We start from the raw sequence: 21467 nt of genomic DNA, 5'->3' as shown, positions 1-21467 counted from the left end.
CGATAGCGCGCTGGAAGGTCGTGGGTTCAAGACCTGCTCCCTGCTGTTTCGTTACATTATATACATAGAATAAACAAATACGTCTGCTCATTTATGGTCACTTTTTTTAATGGTCAATGGTTGCCTGAAGAGGGCGCTCTATGAGCTGCTCATTGAACATCATTCAGGCCTAGGTCACAACGTGAGAGAGAGTAGGCATGGTGGTTAGACTGTGAGTAGCTTGCCACAGCCAACGTATTTGAATAAGTATATAATCAAAAGTACACTTCACCAAGCAAGCAGCCCTGTCCTCATCACATTCTTAGTTACCGTAAGCTCAGCTATCTAGCCAGCAATGTAGCTCACTTTGCTAGCTAGCAATCTATGCTACTTGTGTGCAACACTGGACGGGCGCCAAAGTGAAAACAATCGTTCTTGATACAAAAAGAACACTGTTACTGTCTGGGCCTATTATATTGGCCAGTGGGCTTATTTAGTTTGTTTTCCGAAATATGCAATCTGCTAAAAGCAGGCCATGTGCTTGCGTTCATGATGAGATAACTCTAGCTAGCTAGCTAAATGAGAACGTGTGACTAAAACAAGTGCGGCAATCATTTGCCTGCATAAATGTTTTTAGTCATCTGTGCAAGCCATTTGCAGTTGAAAATTACAGCCAATATATTCGTATTGAATAACAGTGATGTAGATATGGTTTCTGTAAGAAAACATTGTCGTAATGAACAGCTAGCTTGTGCTTGTCATATCCTACTCTCATTGCAAGGTTGCCATAAAGTGTTTGTTTACATGACCTCTGACTGTTGTAGACGCTGGTAAATCTACTCAAGACAACTGCTGACGCTGACACCTAGCGGTGAGATTAGGAACAGCATGTTACTGCATTTCAATGCTTATTTGTGAACAGTGCAGTTTCAGATTTACTTTGAGACTAAGTTTAATTCATTCAACCTTGTGGTGGTTTAACACAAGCACTTTTGCATACTTCTTATCCACTGCCATAGATAAGGACAACTTAAAAGATTTGTTTAAGAAGGGACACTAAACAAGTTTTACTGTTGTATTTATAGAGGATATAGTTGCTTTTTCGTGGATATCTTAAATAATGTTTATTTTAATATATTGTTAAGAAATTATAATTTAGAGTATCCGTTAATCCTTTGGAGCACACTTTGTGTAAAAAAAAGTATGTTATTCACCTCTAAAAACAATATATTGGGTGATATATCAATAAATCAGTGACTTTGCCTCCCTCCTATCGTTATCAGACCCAAAAATCCCATATCGGTCTAAGCAAAACATCTGCATAACAATGAGAGATATAGTAAACCGACAAGCAACACAGAGGAGGTGAGCAGGAGAAGCCAAAGAGTAGTCCCTGTCCTTTGATTGGTCAATTCCAACGGATTGTCCACAACATTGAACAATGTCAGCGCACTACCTTGGTCAAAGCCAATGATATGTCCTTACATTGACCAATGATCCGCCCCTCCACTGCCCTCTCTACTGAGCCACAGAGGAAGAGGTGAAGCGATAAGCAGACCAATAAGCAGACCGCCTGCCTTTGGGACAATGACTCCCATTGTTAGGTTGGAGACAAGACCATCTTGTCATTATATACAGTATCTCTGACTGAGCCTGAGCTGTGTCAGTGTGTGAGATATATATATATATATATATATATATATATATATATATATATATATATATATATATATATATATATATATATATATATATATTTATCGCCCTGTGTAGTTTGAAAGGCTCAGGAGGAGAAACAGAGACCACAGCACTCCATACAGATCTCCAGGCAGTCTGCAGACTCGCAGCACGCGTCGATGATCCCACAGTCCATGTCACACGGCAGCTCACAGTCGCCACACTCCTCGGAGGCACAGCAGCAGCAGAAACACGCCGAGTCGTCCCCCGCACACGAACCACAGGTGGCACAGTCCAACACGATGTTACACAGAGTCAGGAACTCACAGAACAGACAGGCCAGGATACAGTGAACACAACAGTCTGAGGGAGAGAAGGACAGTTATTCAGGATACAGTGAACACAACAGTCTGAGGGAGAGAAGGAGAGTTATTCATATTTATTTGACCTGGTACTTGATTACAATGCATAGTGTTTTGAGAAGAGGGAGAGATGGAAGAGAGAGAGGAGAGGTGGGGTACTACAGTGAGATGGACAGAAGTAGGTAGCTTCTCACCATCCTGTGCCTCTATAGGTATCTGGGAGCTGTTGCTCTTGGAGGAGCTCTTGCTCCTCTTGCTGCTCTGAGAGGTGATGGAGGGGTTGGACTGGAGCTTCTTAGGGTTCTTCATCTCCGATGAGGAACACGAGGAGGAGGAAGAGGCCGCCCTGGGTAGGGAGTTGGGGGCCGGTCGATCATGGAGCCCTCCGTTCCTCACTCCATTGGGGTGAGAGGCATGTGTGTTGGTGGTGTGTGTGCAGTGCGGGGTGTGTGTGTGTGGGGTGTGTGTGTGGGGCTTGGCTCCGTTGCGTAGCTGGCTGGTGGGCTGGGTTAGGCAAGGCTGGGTGGGATGTATGGGAGTAGATCGTGTCTGGGGTTGACCTGAGGACAGGAACAAAGAAAAAGAAGAAAAACAATTACAATAGTTGCTTTCATTGTAACTGTGGGACACATGGGAAACGTAGTCATTGATACAGCATGCCCCAACGGTTCCTGGGAAGGGCCATGTGTACTGTGCTGACTTCTGACCCTGCTCATCTAGACGCTTACACAACAAACCCCAGACACTCTACGCTCCTCCTCGCCTCATTTTCTCCTCTCTTCTCCTCCCCTCCTCTCTCCTCCTGCCCTGTCCTCCCCTCTCCTCCTGCCCTGCCCTCCCCTCTCCTCCTGCCCTGTCCACCCCTCTCATCCTGCCCTGTCCTCCCCTCTCCTCCTGCCCTGTCCTCCCCTCTCCTCCTGCCCTGTCCTCCCCTCTCCTCCTGCCCTGTCCTCCCCTCTCATCCTGCCCTGTCCTCCCCTCTCCTCCTGCCCTGTCCTCCCCTCTCCTCCTGCCCTGTCCTCCCCTCTCCTCCTGCCCTGTCCTCCCCTCTCCTCCTGCCCTGTCCTCCCCTCTCCTCCTGCCCTGTCCTCCCCTCTCCTCCTGCCCTCTCCTCCTGCCCTGTCCTCCCCTCTCCTCCTGCCCTGTCCTCCTCTCTCCTCCTGCCCTGTCCTCCCCTCTCCTCCTGCCCTGTCCTCCCCTCTCCTCCTGCCCTGTCCTCCCCTCTCCTCCTGCCCTGTCCTCCTCTCTCCTCCTGCCCTGTCCTCCTCTCTCCTCCTGCCCTGTCCTCCCCTCTCCTCCTGCCCTGTCCTCCCCTCTCCTCCTGCCCTGTCCTCCCCTCTCCTCCTGCCCTGTCCTCCCCTCTCCTCCTGCCCTGTCCTCCCCTCTCCTCCTGCCCTGTCCTCCCCTCTCCTCCTGCCCTGTCCTCCCCTCCTCCCCCTCCTCTCTCCTCCTGCCCTGTCCTCCCCTCTCCTCCTGCCCTGTCCTCCCCTCTCCTCCTGCCCTGTCCTCCCCTCTCCTCCTGCCCTGTCCTCCTCTCTCCTCCTGCCCTGTCCTCCTCTCTCCTCCTGCCCTCCCCTCCCCTCTCATCCTGCCCTCCCCTCCCCTCTCATCCTGCCCTGTCCTCCCCTCTCCTCCTGCCCTGTCCTCCCCTCTCCTCCTGCCCTGTCCTCCCCTCTCCTCCTGCCCTGTCCTCCCCTCCTGCCCTCCCCTCTCCTCCTGCCCTGTCCTCCCCTCTCCTCCTGCCCTGTCCTCCCCTCTCCTCCTGCCCTGTCCTCCTCTCTCCTCCTGCCCTGTCCTCCTCTCTCCTCCTGCCCTGTCCTCCCCTCTCCTCCTGCCCTGTCCTCCCCTCTCACTGCCAGGGCTGAAACACAAGTTGGTGGGAGAAACTTGTCTTGGACAGCACATCATTTCAGATAATCCCCTTAAGAAATAGGCCTAAACTTGGGCCAACTCAATCCAGTTTGACAAACTCAAGAATCTATTAAAATAATTTACCAAGGACAATTGGTGCTTCATGGTCTACTAACGCCAGCTGGACATTGCTAGGTGCACCATACATTGATATGTAACTCGTGACTATGATGAGTATTTGGTTGCTAGTTTTAAGTCTTTGATTTATGTGGACAGAGAGGCTGAAATGGCCTGGTTCTCTCTCTTCACAGTATGAAATGTAGGCTACACAAATTTACGCATATATATACGCACGCACACGCACACACACTCAGACAGCCTCAGCCCAGGCCCAGGGTGTTTACAGCCTACAAACCCTGTACTGTTCCTCCTCTAAGTCAGACCAGGGTTGATCTTGGCTGGCCAACATATTTTACTCTGAGCACCACAAAATACTAATTACACTGAGAGAAAGAACAACGTGGTGAAAAGCCTCCTGCCCTGTCCTCCCCTCTCCTCCTGCCCTGTCCTCCCCTCTCCTCCTGCCCTGTCCTCCCCTCTCCTCCTGCCCTGTCCTCCCCTCTCCTCCTGCCCTGTCCTCCTCTCTCCTCCTGCCCTGTCATCCTCTCTCCTCCTGCCCTCCCCTCCCCTCTCCTCCTGCCCTGTCCTCCCCTCTCCTCTCTTCTCCTCCCCTCCTCTCTCCTCCTGCCCTGTCCTCCCCTCTCCTCCTGCCCTGTCCTCCTCTCTCCTCCTGCCCTGTCCTCCCCTCTCCTCCTGCCCTGTCCTCCTCTCTCCTCCTGCCCTGTCCTCCTCTCTCCTCCTGCCCTGTCCTCCTCTCTCCTCCTGCCCTCCCCTCCCCTCTCATCCTGCCCTGTCCTCCCCTCTCCTCCTGCCCTGTCCTCCCCTCTCCTCCTGCCCTGTCCTCCCCTCCTGCCCTGTCTCCCCTCTCCTCCTGCCCTGTCCTCCCCTCCTGCCCTGTCCTCCCCTCTCCTCCTGCCCTGTCCTCCCCTCTCCTCCTGCCCTGTCCTCCTCTCTCCTCCTGCCCTGTCCTCCTCTCTCCTCCTGCCCTGTCCTCCCCTCTCCTCCTGCCCTGTCCTCCCCTCTCACTGCCAGGGCTGAAACACAAGTTGGTGGGAGAAACTTGTCTTGGACAGCACATCATTTCAGATAATCCCCTTAAGAAATAGGCCTAAACTTGGGCCAACTCAATCCAGTTTGACAAACTCAAGAATCTATTAAAATAATTTACCAAGGACAATTGGTGCTTCATGGTCTACTAACGCCAGCTGGACATTGCTAGGTGCACCATACATTGATATGTAACTCGTGACTATGATGAGTATCTGGTTGCTAGTTTTAAGTCTTTGATTTATGTGGACAGAGAGGCTGAAATGGCCTGGTTCTCTCTCTTCACAGTATGAAATGTAGGCTACACACATTTACGCATATATATACGCACGCACACGCACACACACTCAGACAGCCTCAGCCCAGGCCCAGGGTGTTTACAGCCTACAAACCCTGTACTGTTCCTCCTCTAAGTCAGACCAGGGTTGATCTTGGCTGGCCAACATATTTTACTCTGAGCACCACAAAATACTAATTACACTGAGAGAAAGAACAACGTGGTGAAAAGCAGACCTCCTCTGCCAAACCAAACAGAGGCCCTGAAAAAGAGAGAGGGCTAAAATGGAACCATGGTTTTGATATATTATGATAATATTTAATACCATCCTATCGAGGCCCTAAATATTTTCTAGACCTGAACACACAGATGGAGAGAGGTGTAACATCCCAGGGTAGAATACCACTACAGGATGTCCTGAGAGAAACACTCACAGACACACACATACCGGGGGCTGAGATGCAGTGAAACAACATTAGATAATCGTTCAGAGACAGATAACCATGCTAGGACTGATGTGATTGGCCTGGCCGGGTTCACACCATCAATCGAGTGTGATTCAGCATTTTTTAACCTCACTCCAGATGTCTGGCAGTGAGGAGGGGGGCAGCAGTCACAGGGAAACATATCTTTCTCTTCTAAAGAATGTCAAAAGTCAATACCTGCTCGGCTGCATTGTTTCCTTTCTTACCCTTTTCCCTCTCTTTTTTGTCTCACCCTCTCTCTTTCCCCCGGTCTCTCAATTTAACCACTCATATTTCCAAAATTACAGTACAATACAGTATAAGGGTTTGGTTTTGTCGAGAGAAGAGAGAGAACGCACACGCACAATTACAGAGCCACAATTGCAGCCACCAACCCTAATCATAGTCAGTTTTAGTGAAACCACACAGAGCGATGCCAGGCTTTTACTCCACATCTCTCTGCTACTGTAGTCACTCTCTATGTGGTACATGTCTGGTTAACAGTGCATTCCTTTGGTTGGTAAAGACAACATCAGCAGGAACACAATATTGTTTGTTTTTCTGAATTCCATTGGATTTAAAAAATATATATTGTTGGAAATGGAGAGAGGAGTAACATCACACTGAACAGAGTCAAATATCTGGATATTATTTAGAGTGGTATGAGAGTTCATTCACCCTTCTCCCTTTGCATGTGTGTGTCAGTCGGTTTAGAGTGTGTGTGTGCGCAAAAAGGCTGGTTGCATGGGCATCTGGCAGACAGACGAACTGAGTTTCAGAGAAGTCATGACTGCGTACACACACAGAGACAGAGAGAGAGAGAGAGCGAAAGAGAGAGAGAGAGAGAGAGAGAGAGAGAGAGAGAGAGAGAGAGAGATGTTTGTGAGATAGAGATGCAGTGGAGAGTGTGTGTGAGGGAGGGTGAGAGAGATCTGCTCTACGGATATACACCCCTTAGCTTTGGCTCTTGTCTATTTTGGTTCAGGATTGATGTAAGGGCGTGCCACAGAAACACAATGATTCAGCAGTTCATAGTTAAAAATAAGAACAAATAAACAGCTAAATGACTGTGGGCTTAATATGATGAGACTGGCACACCACAGACTGAAGGAGAAGAGAGGGGGAGGAAGAGCAGAGAGAGGGAGAAGGGGGGTGAGAGTGAGGAGAGGAGATATTTTACTGTGCAAAAGTGTTGGACCAGCCTAGGCCTGAAAGTGTAGGACCAGCCTAGACCTGAAAGTGTAGGACCAGCCTAGGCCTGAAAGTGTAGGACCAGCCCAGGACTGAAAGTGTAGGACCAGCATAGGCCTGAAAGTGTAGGACCAGCCTAGACCTGAAAGTGTTGGACCAGCCTAGGCCTGAAAGTGTAGGACCAGCCTAGACCTGAAAGTGTTGGACCAGCCTAGGCCTGAAAGTGTAGGACCAGCCTAGACCTGAAAGTGTAGGACCAGCCTAGGCCTGAAAGTGTAGGACCAGCCCAGGACTGAAAGTGTAGGACCAGCATAGGCCTGAAAGTGTAGGACCAGTATAGGACTGAAAGTGTAGGACCAGCCTAGGACTGAAAGTGTAGAACCAGCCTAGGACTAAAAGTGTAGGACCAGCCTAGACCTGAAAGTGTAGGACCAGCATAGACCTAAAAGTGTAGGACCAGCATAGGCCTGAAAGTGTAGGACCAGCATGGGCCTGAAAGTGTAGGACCAGCATAGGCCTGAAAGTGTAGGACCAGCATAGGACTGAAAGTGTAGGAGCAGCATAAGACTGAAAGTGTAGGACCAGCCTAGACCTGAAAAAGTAGGAGAGAGAGAGACAGCTGACAGCGAGAGCTGAGAGAGAGCTGAGAGACAGCTGAGAGAGAGAGACAATTGAGAGAGTTATTATTATTATTTATTGTTGAATGTATGGTTATTTTGACACTTGGTTATTGTTGTTACTGTTGTCCCGTTGACAATTTTGATTATAATATTTATAAGCTTTGGCAATATGTACAGTGGGGCAAAAAAGTATTTAGTCAGCCACCAATTGTGCAAGTTCTCCCACTTAAAAAGATGAGAGAGGACTGTAATTTTCATCACATGTACACTTCAACTATGACAGACAAAATGAGAAGAAAAAAAATCCAGAAAATCACATTGTAGGATTTTTTTATGAATTTATTTGCAAATTATGGTGCAAAATAAGTATTTGGTCAATAACAAAAGTTTATCTCAATACTTTGTTATATACCCTTTGCTGGCAATGACAGAGGTCAAAAGTTTTCTGTAAGTCTTCACAAGGTTTTCACACACTGTTGCTGGTATTTTGGCCCATTCCTCCATGCAGATCTCCTCTAGAGCAGTGATGTTTTGGGGCTGTTGCTGGGCAACACGGACTTTCAACTCCCTCCAAAGATTTTCTTTGGGGTTGAGATCTGGAGACTGGCTAGGCCACTCCAGGACCTTGAAATGATTCTTACGAAGCCACTCCTTCGTTGCCCGGGCGGTGTGTTTGGGATCATTGTCATGCTGAAAGACCCAGGCATGTTTCATCTTCAATGCCCTTGCTGATAGAAGGAGGTGTTCACTCAAAATCTCACGATACATGGCCCCATTCATTCTTTCCTTTACACGGATCAGTCGTCCTTGTCCCTTTGCAGTAGGTATGGTGTTCTTTGGATGCAACTCAGAATTCTTTGTCCTCCAAACACAACAAGTTTTTTTTTTTATTTTTTTTACCAAAAAGTTATATTTTGGTTTCATCTGACCATATGACATTCTCCCAATCTTCTTCTGGATCATCCAAATGCTCTCTAGCAAACTTCAAACGGGCTTGGACATGTACTGGCTTAAGCAGGGGGACACGTCTGGCACAGCAGGATTTGAGTCCCTGGCTGCGTAGTATGTTACTGATGGTAGGCTTTGTTACTTTGGTCCCAGCTCTCTGCAGGTCATTCACTAGGTTGCTAGTGTGGTTCTGGGATTTTTGCTCACTGTTCTTGTGATCATTTTGACCCCACGGGGTGAGATCTTGCGTGGAGCCCCAGATCGAGGGAGATTATCAGTGGTCTTGTATGTCTTCCATTTCCTAATAATTGCTCCCACAGTTGATTTCTTCAAACCAAGCTGCTTACCTATTGCAGATTCAGTCTTCCCAGCCTGGTGCAGGTCTACAATTTTGTTTCTGATGTCCTTTGACAGCTCTTTGGTCTTGGCCATAGTGGAGTTTGGAGTGTGACTGTTTGAGGTTGTGGACAGGTGTCTTTTATACTGATAACAAGTTCAAACAGGTGCCATTAATACAGGTAACGAGTGGAGGACAGAGGAGCCTCTTAAAGAAGAAGTTACAGGTCTGTGAGAGCCAGAAATCTTGCTTGTTTGTAGGTGACCAAATACCTATTCACCATAATTTGCAAGTAAATTCATTAAAAATCCTACAATGTGATTTTCTTGATTTTTTCTTCTCATTTTGTCTGTCATAGTTGAAGTGTACTTGTGATGACAATTACAGGCCTCTCTCATCTTTTTAAGTAGGAGAACTTGCACAATTGGTGGCTGACTAAATACTTTTTTGCCCCCCAGTATACACACACTGTCACGTTCTGACCTCTATTTCCTTTGTTTTGCATTTATTTAGTATGGTCAGGGCGTGAGTTGGGTGGGCAGTCTATGTTTGTTTTTCTATGTTTTGGGGCAGTTCTATGTTTTCGGCCTAGTATGGTTCTCAATCAGAGGCAGGTGTCATTAGTTGTCTCTGATTGAGAATCATACTTAGGTAGCCTGGGTTTCACTGTTTGTTGGCGGGTGATTGTTCCTGTCTTTGTGTAGTGTTCACCAGATAGGCTGTATTAGGTTTCACGTTCCGTTTGTTGTTTTCGTATTCATTTAGTTATTTTATGTATCGTCATTTACTTCATTAAAATACAATGAACAACCACCACGCTGCGCTTTGGTCCGCCTCTACTTCACAAGAAGAGAATCGTTACAGAATCACCCACCACAACAGGACCAAGCGGTGTGGTAATGGGCAACGGAAAAAGCAGCAGCAGGAGCAGCGCGAGGAGGTATGGACATGGGAGGACGTTATGGACAGCAATGGCATGGAGTATACTACTTGGGAGGAGATCGACAGGTGGGCGGCCGACCCAGGGAGAGTGCCGGAGCCCGCCTGGGATTCGATGGAGCAGTGCGCGGAAGGCTATCAGAGAATGGAGTTGGCGAAGCAGGCACGGCGGCGCGGAAGGAAGCCCGAGAGGCAGCCCCAAAAATGTATTGGGGGGGGGGCTAACAGGGAGTATGGCTACGCCAGGTAGGAGACCTGGGCAGACTCCCTGTGCTTACCGGGGGGCTAGAGAGACCGGACAGGCACCGTGTTATGCAGTGGTGCGCACGGTGTCTCCAGTGCGGGTGCATAGCCCGGTGCGGTATATTCCAGCTCCGCGTGTCGGCCGGGCTAGATTGAGCGTCGAACCTAATGCCATGAAGCCGGCTCTACGCAGCTGGTCCCCAGTGCGTCTCCTTGGGCCGGCTTACATGGCACCAGCCTTGCGCTCGGTGTCTCCGGTTCGCCTGCATAGCCCAGTGCGGGCTATTCCACCACGCCGCACTGGCAGGGCGACCGTGAGCATTCAACCAGGTAAGGTTGGGCAGGCTCGGTGCTCAAGAGCTCCAGTGCGCCTGCACGGTCCGGTCTTTCCAGTACCACCTCCACACCCCAGCCCTCCGGTAGCAGCTCCCCGCACAAGGCTTCCTGTGCGTGTCCTCGGCCCAGTACCACCAGTGCCAGCATCACGCATCAGGCCTACAGTGCGCCTCGCCTGTCCAGCACTACCAGAGCCTCCCTCCTCTCCAGCGCTGCCGGAGTCTCCCGCCTCTCCGACGCTACCAGAGCCTTCCTCCTCTCCAGCGCTGCCGGAGTCTCCCGCCTGTTCGGCGCTAGGAGAGCTACTCAGCCCAGCGCCGCCAGCGCCGCCCGTCTGCCCAGCGCCATCTGAGCCGCCCGTCTGCCCAGCGCCGCCAGTGCCGCCCGTCTGCCCAGCGCCGCCCGTCTGCCCAACGCCGCCAGCGCCGCCCGTCTGCCCAGCGCCGCCAGCGCCGCCCGTCTGCCCAGCGCCGCCAGCGCCGCCCGTCTGCCCAGCGCCGCCAGCGCCGCCCGTCTGCCCAGCGCCGCCAGTGCCGCCCGTCTGCCCAGCGCCGCCAGTGCCGCCCGTCTGCCCAGCGCCGCCAGTGCCGCCCGTCTGCCCGGAGCCGCCAGTGCCGCCCGTCTGCCAGGAGCCGCCAGTGCCGCCCGTCTGCCAGGAGCCGCCAGTGCCGCCCGTCAGCCAGGAGCCGCCAGTGCCGCCAGTGCCGCCCGTCAGCCAGGGGCCGCCAGTGCCGCCCGTCAGCCAGGGGCCGCCAGTGCCGCCAGTCAGCCAGGGGCCGCCAGTGCCGCCAGTCAGCCAGGGGCCGCCAGTCAGCCAGGGGCCGCCAGTCAGCCAGGGGCCGCCAGTGCCGCCAGTCAGCCAGGGGCCGCTAGAGCCCCTCCGCCCGGAGCAGCTGCCCCTCTGTCCCGAGCAGCTGTCCCTCTGTCCCGAGCAGCTGTCCCTCTGTCCCGAGCAGCTGTCCCTCTGTCCCGAGCAGCTGTCCCTCTGTCCCGAGCAGCTGTCCCTCTGTCCCGAGCTGCTGCCGCCCCTCTGTCCCGAGCTGCTGCCGCCCCTCTGTCCCGAGCTGCTGCCGCCCCTCGGTCCCGAGCTGCTGCCGCCCCTCTGTCCCGAGCTGCTGCCGCCCCTCTGTCCCGAGCAGCTGCTTCACCTCTGTCCCGAGCTGCCCCTCTGTCCCAAGCAGCCCCTCTGTCCAGTGGGGTCATTGAGAGGGGTGGGCATGGTGAGTAAGCCACGGAGGCAGACAATAAGGCGGACTAAGACAATGGCGAAGTGGGGTCCGCGTCCCGCGCCAGAGCCGCCACCGCGGACAGACGCCCACCCAGACCCTCCCCTATAGGTCAAGGTTTTGCGGCCGGAGTCCGCACCTTTGGGGGGGGGGTACTGTCACGTTCTGACCTCTATTTCCTTTGTTTTGCATTTATTTAGTATGGTCAGGGCGTGAGTTGGGTGGGCAGTCTGTTTGTTTTTCTATGTTTTGGGGCAGTTCTATGTTTTCGGCCTAGTATGGTTCTCAATCAGAGGCAGGTGTCATTAGTTGTCTCTGATTGAGAATCATACTTAGGTAGCCTGGGTTTCACTGTTTGTTGGTGGGTAATTGTTCCTGTCTTTGTGTAGTGTTCACCAGATAGGCTGTATTAGGTTTCACGTTCCGTTTGTTGTTTTCGTATTCATTTAGTTATTTTATGTATCGTCATTTACTTCATTAAAATACAATGAACAACCACCACGCTGCGCTTTGGTCCGCCTCTACTTCACAAGAAGAGAATCGTTACACACACATACATTCACACCCATACATACACACACATCCTACATACCTACACGTACTCACAAAGATTTGCCCCACTGTACATTGTTATGTCATGCCAATAAAGCAAATTGAATTGAATTGAGAGCTGAGAGAGCTGAGGGAGACAGCTGAGAGACAGCTGAGAGAGAGAGATAGCTGAGAGAGAGAGCTGAGAGACAGCTGAGAGAGAGAGACAGCTGAGAGAGAGAGCTGAGAGAGTGAAAGGCCAAGTGTAGGCCCAGCCTGTTGCCTGTAGCGATGGGAGTGTGGTATGTCTGGCTTGAGAGAGTGTGACTCACAGTCTGTTTACAGCTCGAACCCCCCCCGCCCCCCCCCCCCCCCCCCCCACCTTCTCTCTCTCTAAATTCCTCCATCCGCTCACCTCCCATTACCCTACAGACAGCCAACCTCTCTTCTCACCTCCTCCCCCTCTCTCTAAATCGCTCTCCTCCCACTACCTCCCCATCATCTCTCCTTCCGTCAGCCTCCTCCCAAGACACTGGCCTCTAGCGAAAGGCTATGATTACTGCTGATCACTGCCCCACTCTATCTTTCCAACCTCCCTCCTCCCCTCTTCCTCTCCTACCTCTCTCTTCCTCCCTTTTCCTCTCCTTCCCCTTGCCCTCGCTCCCTCCCTCCGTCAGTGACTCAGCAGTCTGAGCAGTAGACAGTAAACAGAGTGCTGTTTGTGCCAGCTAAGCTGCTCAGACCAGGCCATCTGAACTAGATCAGAGCTGTGAGGTTCAAATCAAATCACATTTTTATTTGTCACATACACATGGTTAGCAGATGTTAATGCGAGTGTAGCGAAATGCTTGTGCTTCTAGTTCCGACAATGCAGTAATATCCAACGAGTATTCTAACCTAACAATTTCACAACAACTACCTTATACACACAAGTATAAAGGGATGAATAAGAATATGTACATAAAAATATATGAATGAGTGATGGTATAGAACGGCATAGGCAAGATGCAGTGGATGGTATATAGTACAGTATATACATATGAAAGTGGCATTGTTTAAAGTGGCTAGTGATACATTTATTACATCAAGATGGCAAGATGCAGTAGATGGTATAGAGTACAGTATATACATATGAGATGAGTAATGTAGGGTATGTAAACATTATATGAAGTGGCATTATTTAAAGTGGCTAGTGATACATTTATTACATCAATTTTTCCATTATTAAAGTGGCTGGAGTTGAGTCAGTATGTTGGCAGCAGCCACTCAATGTTAGTGGTGGCTGTTTAACAGTCTGATGGCCTTGAGATAGAAGCTGTTTTTCAGTCTCTCTGTCCCTGCTTTGATGCACCTGTACTGACCTCGCCTTCTGGATGATAGCGGGGAGAACAAGCAGTGGCACGGGTGGTTGTTGTCCTTGATGATCTTTTTGGCCTTCCTGTGACATCGGGTGGTGTAGGTGTCCTGGAGGGCAGGTAATTTGCCCCCGGTGATGCGTTGTGCAGACCTCACTACCCTCTGGAGAGCATTATGGTTGTGGGCGGAGCAGTTGCCGTACCAGGCGGTGATACAGCCCAACAGGATGCTCTTGATTGTGCATCTGTAAAAGTTTGTGAGTGCTTTTGGTGACAAGCCGAATTTCTTCAGCCTCCTGAGGTTGAAGAGGTGCTGCTGCGCCTTCTTCACCACACTGTCTGTGTGGGTGGACCATTTCAGTTTGTCAGTGATGTGTACGCCAAGGAACTTAAAACTTTCTACCCTCTCCACTGCTGTCCCGTCGAAGTGGATAGGGGGGTGCTCCCTCTGCTGTTTCCTGAAGTCCACGATTATCTGAATATGTCTGTAAACACACCAGCCAGCTGGTCTGAGCATGCTCTGAGGGCGTGGCTGGGATGCCATCTGGGCCTGCAGCCTTGCGAGGGTTGACACATTTAAATGTTTTACTCACGTCGGCTGCAGTGAAGGAGAGCCCTCAGGTTTTGGTAGTGGCCCGTGTCAGTGGCACTGTATTGTTCTCAAAGCGAGCAAAGAAGTTGCTTAGTCTGTCTGGGAGCAAGACATCCTGGTCCGTGACGGGGCTGGTTTTCCTTTTATAGTCCGTGATTGACTGTAGACCCTGCCACATACCTCTCGTGTCTGAGCCGTTGAATTGCGTCTCTACTTTGTCTCTATACTGACGCTTAGCTTGTTTGATTGCCTTGCGGAGGGAATAGCTACACTGTTTGTACTCGGTCATGTTTCCGGTCACCTTTCCCTGATTAAAAGCAGTGGTTCGCATTTTCAGTTTTGCACGAATGCTGCCATCAATCCACGGTTTCTGGTTGGGGAATGTTTTAATAGACACTGTGGGTATGACATCGCTGATGGACTTGCTAATAAACCAGCTCACCGAATCAGCATATTCATCAATGTTGTTGTTCGACGCAATGCGGAACATATCCCAGTACACGTGATCAAAGCAATCTTGAAGCGTGGAATCCGATTGGTCGGACCAGCGTTGGACAGACCTGAGCGCAGGAGCTTCCTGTTTTAGTTTCTGTCTATAGGCTGGGAGCAACAAAATGGAGTCATGGTCAGCATCCTACATTTAAAACAGGAACACCTGAGTGACACCTAGCACCTTGACCAGGGATCACAGCTAATCACAATTTAGGGCTTTACAATGGTAGGTAGTCACCTTGTCCTTCCACTGTCACCTTATTCATCTCTGTCACCAAAAACAATGTGACCCCATAATCCAATGTCTGATTCAGCTCATTTCAATCACAATCCATAGGGATGGGCAATCTAATCTCGGAATAGCAAAGTGTGGTATTCTGAAAGAAGTGCAGCCTATTTCCCTAAGTAGAGTGTTGTGAGTGGGAAACGAAGGCTGAGGGAGGCAGGATGAACAGTGATTTAGGATAAAAGCTCTACTTAACTGGGAGATTGTGGTAAAAACAGGGAATTATGGAAGTGGGAGAGAGGAGAGAAGGAAAGGGAAATATGAAAGTTAACACAGAGGAGAGTGGGAAGGGAAACATGAAAGTTAACACAGAGGAGAGTGGGAAGGGGAAACATGAAACACAGAGGAGAGAGGGAAAGGGAAACATGAAAGTTAACACAGAGGAGAGTGGGAAGGGGAAACATGAAACACAGAGGAGAGAGGGAAAGGGAAACATGAAAGTTAACACAGAGGAGAGTGGGAAGGGAAAACATGAAAGTTAACACAGAGGAGAGTGGGAAGGGAAACATGAAAGTTAACACAGAGGAGAGAAGGAAAGGGAACCATGAAAGTTAACACAGAGGAGAGAAGGAAAGGGAAATATGAAAGTTAACACAGAGGAGAGTGGGAAGGGAAACATGAAAGTTAACACAGAGGAGAGAAGGAAAGGGAACCATGAAAGTTAACACAGAGGAGAGAAGGAAAGGGAAATATGAAAGTTAACACAGAGGAGAGTGGGAAGGGGAAACATGAAACACAGAGGAGAGAGGGAAAGGGAAACATGAAAGTTAACACAGAGGAGAGTGGGAAGGGAAACATGAAAGTTAACACAGAGGAGAGTAGAAAGGGGAAAGAATGGGTCAGAGGTTAAGCTGGGGTTCACTGTCGGTGACAAATGGTCTCCTTCAACAGAGATGATGTACTCTTTCCAGGCCATTTGTGTGTGTGCGCGTGTGTGTCACCGAGGCCTCCAGGAGAAAGAGGAGGATGAGGAAGAGGAGAGATTCATCACAGACTGGTGTGTAATTAAAGGCACTGTGTCACGATCTTGTTACATTTCACACCGGCAACACGCCAACCCAGTTCACATCCCCTTTAATGATCCCAGCATCATACGTACCTCACCAAAGCTTTACAAAGCTAAAAACAAAATAGTTCACAAAATATTGCTATTGTCTGTATGGAGTGTTTTCTGACTGAAGTTGTACAAATGAGTCATGAATCCCATCTCTGTGTTTCATTGTGGTGCCAGAGAAAGTGAGTGAGGGAGTGTGACTGAGGGGTCTGACAGAGCACTGGACTGACTAACAGTGAGAGTGGTGGTGATGGGGGACAGTGTAACAGGGTTGTCACTAGTTACCACAGCCACAAAGTCAGAATTGTCTATATTGTAAATATTCGTGAAAAAAATAGTTACTTTTAATTATTTTTTTATTCGAGTTAGTCATATGGTTAGCAGTGTGGTTAAGGTTAGGGTTAAATTTAAAATCCGATTTTAAGAAGAGAAACTGTATAAATAGGCAGGGTTAAATACTTTGTGGCTGTGGTAACTAGTGACGACCACCTGTAGGAGCAGAAGAAGAACTGAGGTTTGGATGGAAACAGAAGGTCCCCAAAGTAAAGATCAGTCAAGAGTCAGACAGCCTTTCACCCAGTTACCAACCCCCAAACACACACCGATCCTACCTCATCTCTCTCTAGCATCCTTCTCTTACTCAGAACTGACAAAAAATGACTAACAGAGCTTATTTTAACACCCATAAAAACAAGAGAGCCCAAAGGAGGATTTATCATGAGTTAGAATAGTGTAACCAACACTCACTTATTCAGAGCTTTTTACTGGCAGTCTGTATAGGACTGTGACGTAGGCTTAAGCCACTGACCGTGTCAATGACGTGTATCAACTATGGGGCTGCTTTATTGAATCAATGTGCTAGAGAGACAGAAACACACTATCCAACTACCAAAGAGAATAGCATACACACATGTGGCACCACACACACACAACAGTACGCACAGACACTCTAACAGCTCACTCTGCACATTGTTCTCAGACAGCTTGTCAGAGGCCCAGCGCCAGACACATGCTACAAGCATGATGTCATCACTGCGAGACAGAGCATCTGGGCTGCAGAATGCAATCTCGTTTCTGTTTTCATCTACACATGTCCTTTACATCATGACATCATCGCGCACACACACAAACCATAGTCATCTAGTAGCAGCAAGAGCCACTATTTCATAATCAGTGTACCGGCCATAGACAAACTCTCTCTCTCTCTTTATTGATGTGGTTGAGGCAGAGTGAGGGGGCCTTTAAAGTTAGTCAGTGTTCCTGTAGGGTGCTGATGATACAACTGTACAACTGTATGCACACACTCACACACAAACATGCACACGCAGCACGAGCCCCAGACACACACACAAGACGTAACAGCGGGAGGATGAGCGGGGGGAGGGAAGGATGAAGGGAGGATGAGAGGGAGGGAGGAAGGTAGAGTTGGATTCAGTTGCTTGCAGATGCTGATCTTAGGTCAGTTTTACATTGTCTCTCCAATGATTAAGGTTGGGATTGGGGGAGGGAACGCTGTACCTACGGGCAACATTTAACTGGAGCGGAGGAGGGTTGGAAGGAGGGAGGTATAGGGGAATGGAAGAAGGGAGGTACAGGGGGATGAGAAAGGTATAGGGGGATAAGGGAGGTATAGGGGGTGGAGGGAGGTATAGGGGGTGGAGGGAGGTATAGGGGGATGAGGAAGGTATAGGGGGATGAGGAAGGTATAGGGGGATGAGGAAGGTATAGGGGGATGAGGGAGGTATAGGGGGATGAGGAAGGTATAGGGGGATGAGGAAGGTATAGGGGGATGAGGAAGGTATAGGGGGATGGAAGAAGGGAGGTACAGGGGATGAGGAAGGTATAGGGGGATAAGGGAGGTATAGGGGGATGAGGGAGGTATAGGGGAATGGAAGAAGGGAGGTACAGGGGGATGAAGAAGGTATAGGGGGATAAGGGAGGTATAGGGGGTGGAGGGAGGTATAGGGGGTGGAGGGAGGTATAGGGGGATGAGGAAGGTATAGGGAGATAAGGGAGGTATAGGGGGATGAGGAAGGTATAGGGGGATGAGGGAGGTATAGGGGGATGGAGGGAGGTATAGGGGGATGAGGGAGGTATAGGGGGTGGAGGGAGGTATAGGGGGTGGAGGGAGGTATAGGGGGATGAGGAAGGTATAGGGAGATAAGGGAGGTATAGGGGGATGAGGAAGGTATAGGGGGATGAGGGAGGTATAGGGGGATGGAGGGAGGTATAGGGGGATGAGGGAGGTATAGGGGGTGGAGGGAGGTATAGGGGGATGAGGAAGGTATAGGGGGATAAGGGAGGTATAGGGGGATGAGGAAGGTATAGGGGGATGAGGAAGGTATAGGGGGATGAGGAAGGTATAGGGAGATAAGGGAGGTATAGGGAGATAAGGGAGGTATAGGGGGATGAGGAAGGTATAGGGGGATGAGGAAGGTATAGGGGGATGAGGAAGGTATAGGGGGATGAGGAAGGTATATGGGGATAAGGGAGGTAAAGGGGGTGGAGGGAGGTATAGGGGGATGAGGAAGGTATAGGGAGATAAGGGAGGTATAGGGTGTGGAGGGAGGTATAGGGGGATGAGGAAGGTATAGGGCGATAAGGGAGGTATAGGGGGATGAGGAAGGTATAGGGGGATGAGGAAGGTATAGGGGGATGAGGAAGGTATAGGGGGATGAGGAAGGTATAGGGGGATGAGGAAGGTATAGGGAGATAAGGGAGGTATATGGGGATGAGGAAGGTATAGGGGGATGAGGAAGGTATAGGGGGATAAGGGAGGTATAGGGGGTGGAGGGAGGTACAGGGGGATGAGGAAGGTACAGGGGGATAAGGGAGGTATAGGGGGTGGAGGGAGAAAGAGATATAGGGGAATGGAAGGAAGGAGGTATAGGGGAATGGAAGGAAGGAGGAATAGAGGATGGAGGGAGGTATAGGGGAATGGAAGGAGGGAGGGAGGTACAGGGGATGGAGGGAGGTATAGGGGGATGGAAGGAGGGAGGTATAGAGGAATGGAAGAAAGGAGGTACAGGGGATGGAGGGAGGTATAGGGGGATGGAAAGAGGGAGATATAGGGGGATGAGGGAGGTATGGGGGATGAAGGAGGTATAGGGGATGGAGGGAGGGAGGTATAGAGGAATGGTGGGACGTATAGGGGTATGGAGGGAGGGAGGTATAGAGGAATGGAAGGAGGGAGGTATAGGGGGATGGAGGGAGGTATAGAGGATGGAGGGAGGTGCAGAGGGATGGAGGGAGGTATAGGGGGATGGAGGGAGGAAGGTATAGGGGGATGGAGGGAGGTATAGAGGATGGAGGGAGGTGCAGAGGGATGGAGGGAGGTATAGGGGGATGGAGGGAGGGAGGTATAGGGGGATGGAGGGAGGGAGGTATAGGAGGATGAGGGAGATATGGGTGATGAAGGAGGTATAGGGTGGATGGAGAGAGGTATAGGGGGATGGAGGGAGGGAGGGAGGTATAAGGTAATGGAAGAAGGGCAGTATAGGGGATGGAGGGAGGTATAGGGGGATGGAAGGAGGAGGTATAGGGGGATGAGGGAGGTATGGGGGATGAAGGAGATATAGGGTGGATGGAGAGAGGTATAGGGGGATGGAGGGAGGGAGGTATATAGGCGTATGGCGTATAGGGGATTGAAGGAGGGAGGTAAAAGGGATGGAGGAAGGTATAAGGTAATGGAAGAAGGGGAGTATAGGGGATGGAGGGAGATATAGGGGGATGGAGGGAGGTATAAGGTAATGGAAGAAGGGGAGTATAGGGGATGGAGGGAGATATAGGGGGATGGAGGGAGGTATAAGGTAATGGAAGAAGGGGAGTATAGGGGATTGAGGGAGGTATAGGGGAATGGAGGGAGGTATAAGGTAATGGAAGAAGGGGAGTATAGGGGATGGAGGGAGATATAGGGGGATGGAAGGAGGGAGGTATATAGGCGTATGGCGTATAGGGGATTGAAGGAGGGAAGTAAAAGGGATGGAGGGAGGTATTAGGGGGATGGAGGGAGGTACGGGGGGATGGAGGGTGGTACATGGGGATTGAGGGAGGTATAGGGGGATGGAGGGAGGTAAAGGGGGATTGAGGGAGGTATAGGGGGATGGAGGGAGGTATAAGGTAATGGAAGAAGGGGAGTATAGGGGATGGAGGGAGATATAGGGGGATGGAGGGAGGTATAAGGTAATGGAAGAAGGGCAGTATAGGGGATGGAGGGAGGTATAGGGGGATGGAAGGAGGGAGGTATAGGGGGATGAGGGAGGTATGGGGGATGAAGGAGATATAGGGTGGATGGAGAGAGGTATAGGGGGATGGAGGGAGGGAGGTATATAGGCGTATGGGGTATAGGGGATTGAAGGAGGGAAGTAAAAGGGATGGAGGGAGGTATAGGGGGATGGAGGGAGGTACGGGGGGATGGAGGGTGGTACATGGGGATTGAGGGAGGTATAGGGGGATGGAGGGAGGTATAGGGGGATGGAGGGAGGTATAGGGGGATGAAGGGATATATAGGGGGATGGAGGGAGGTATAGGGGGATGGAGGGAGGTATAGGGGGATGGAGGGAGGTATAGGGGGATGGAGGGAGGTATAGGGGGATGGAGGGAGGTATAGGGGGATGAGGAAGGTATAGGGAGATAAGGGAGGTATAGAGGGATGGAGGGAGGTATAGGGGGATGAGGAAGGTATAGGGAGATAAGGGAGGTATAGAGGGATGAGGAAGGTATAGGGGGATGAGGAAGGTATAGGGGGATAAGGGATGTATAGGGGGTGGAGGGAGGTACAGGGGGATGAGGAAGGTACAGGGGGATAAGGGAGGTATAGGGGGATACGGGATGTATAGGGGGTGGAGGGAGGTACAGGGGGATGAGGAAGGTACAGGGGGATAAGGGAGGTATAGGGGGATGAGGAAGGTATAGGGGGATGGAGGGAGGAAGGTATAGGGTAATGGAGGGAGGGAGGTATAGGAGGATGAGGGAGATATGGGTGATGAAGGAGGTATAGGGTGGATGGAGAGAGGTATAGGGGGATGGAGGGAGGGAGGGAGGTATAAGGTAATGGAAGAAGGGCAGTATAGGGGATGGAGGGAGGTATAGGGGGATGGAAGGAGGGAGATATGGGTGATGAAGGAGGTATAGGGTGGATGGAGAGAGGTATAGGGGGATGGACGGAGGGAGGGAGGTATAAGGTAATGGAAGAAGGGCAGTATAGGGGATGGAGGGAGGTATAGGGGGATGGAAGGAGGGAGGTATAGGGGGATGAGGGAGGTATGGGGGATGAAGGAGGTATAGGGTGGATGGAGAGAGGTATAGGGGGATGGAGGGAGGGAGGTATATAGGCGTATGGCGTATAGGGGATTGAAGGAGGGAAGTAAAAGGGATGGAGGGAGGTATAGGGGGATGGAGGGAGGTACGGGGGGATAGAGGGTGGTACATGGGGATTGAGGGAGGTATAGGGGGATGGAGGGAGGTATAGGGGGATTGAGGGAGGTATAGGGGGATGAAGGGAGGTATAAGGTAATGGAAGAAGGGGAGTATAGGGGATG

At 50.6% G+C, this 21467-nt stretch overlaps 1 protein-coding gene across 2 annotated transcripts in view; it reads right to left on the bottom strand.

Annotated features, from left to right (window-relative positions):
* Positions 1-1748: 1748 nt before the first annotated feature.
* The window catches only part of LOC139414320 (myoD family inhibitor-like), a 52397-nt gene continuing 32678 nt past the window's right edge, over positions 1749-21467 (bottom strand). For both annotated transcript variants that reach the window (XM_071162239.1, XM_071162238.1), the window contains 2 exons: positions 2213-2578; positions 1749-2019 (listed from right to left, as the gene is read on the bottom strand). In XM_071162239.1, coding sequence (XP_071018340.1) covers positions 1763-2019; positions 2213-2578 — 623 coding nt within the window. In that variant the 3' untranslated portion in view covers positions 1749-1762. The remainder of the gene's footprint in view (positions 2020-2212; positions 2579-21467) is intronic.

The sequence above is a fragment of the Oncorhynchus clarkii genome, chromosome 7, assembly GCF_045791955.1.
Source record: "Oncorhynchus clarkii lewisi isolate Uvic-CL-2024 chromosome 7, UVic_Ocla_1.0, whole genome shotgun sequence".
Lineage (NCBI taxonomy): Eukaryota > Metazoa > Chordata > Actinopteri > Salmoniformes > Salmonidae > Oncorhynchus > Oncorhynchus clarkii.
The sequence above is the reverse complement of the archived record's forward strand: the minus strand, read 5'-3'. Positions and strand labels throughout refer to the sequence as shown.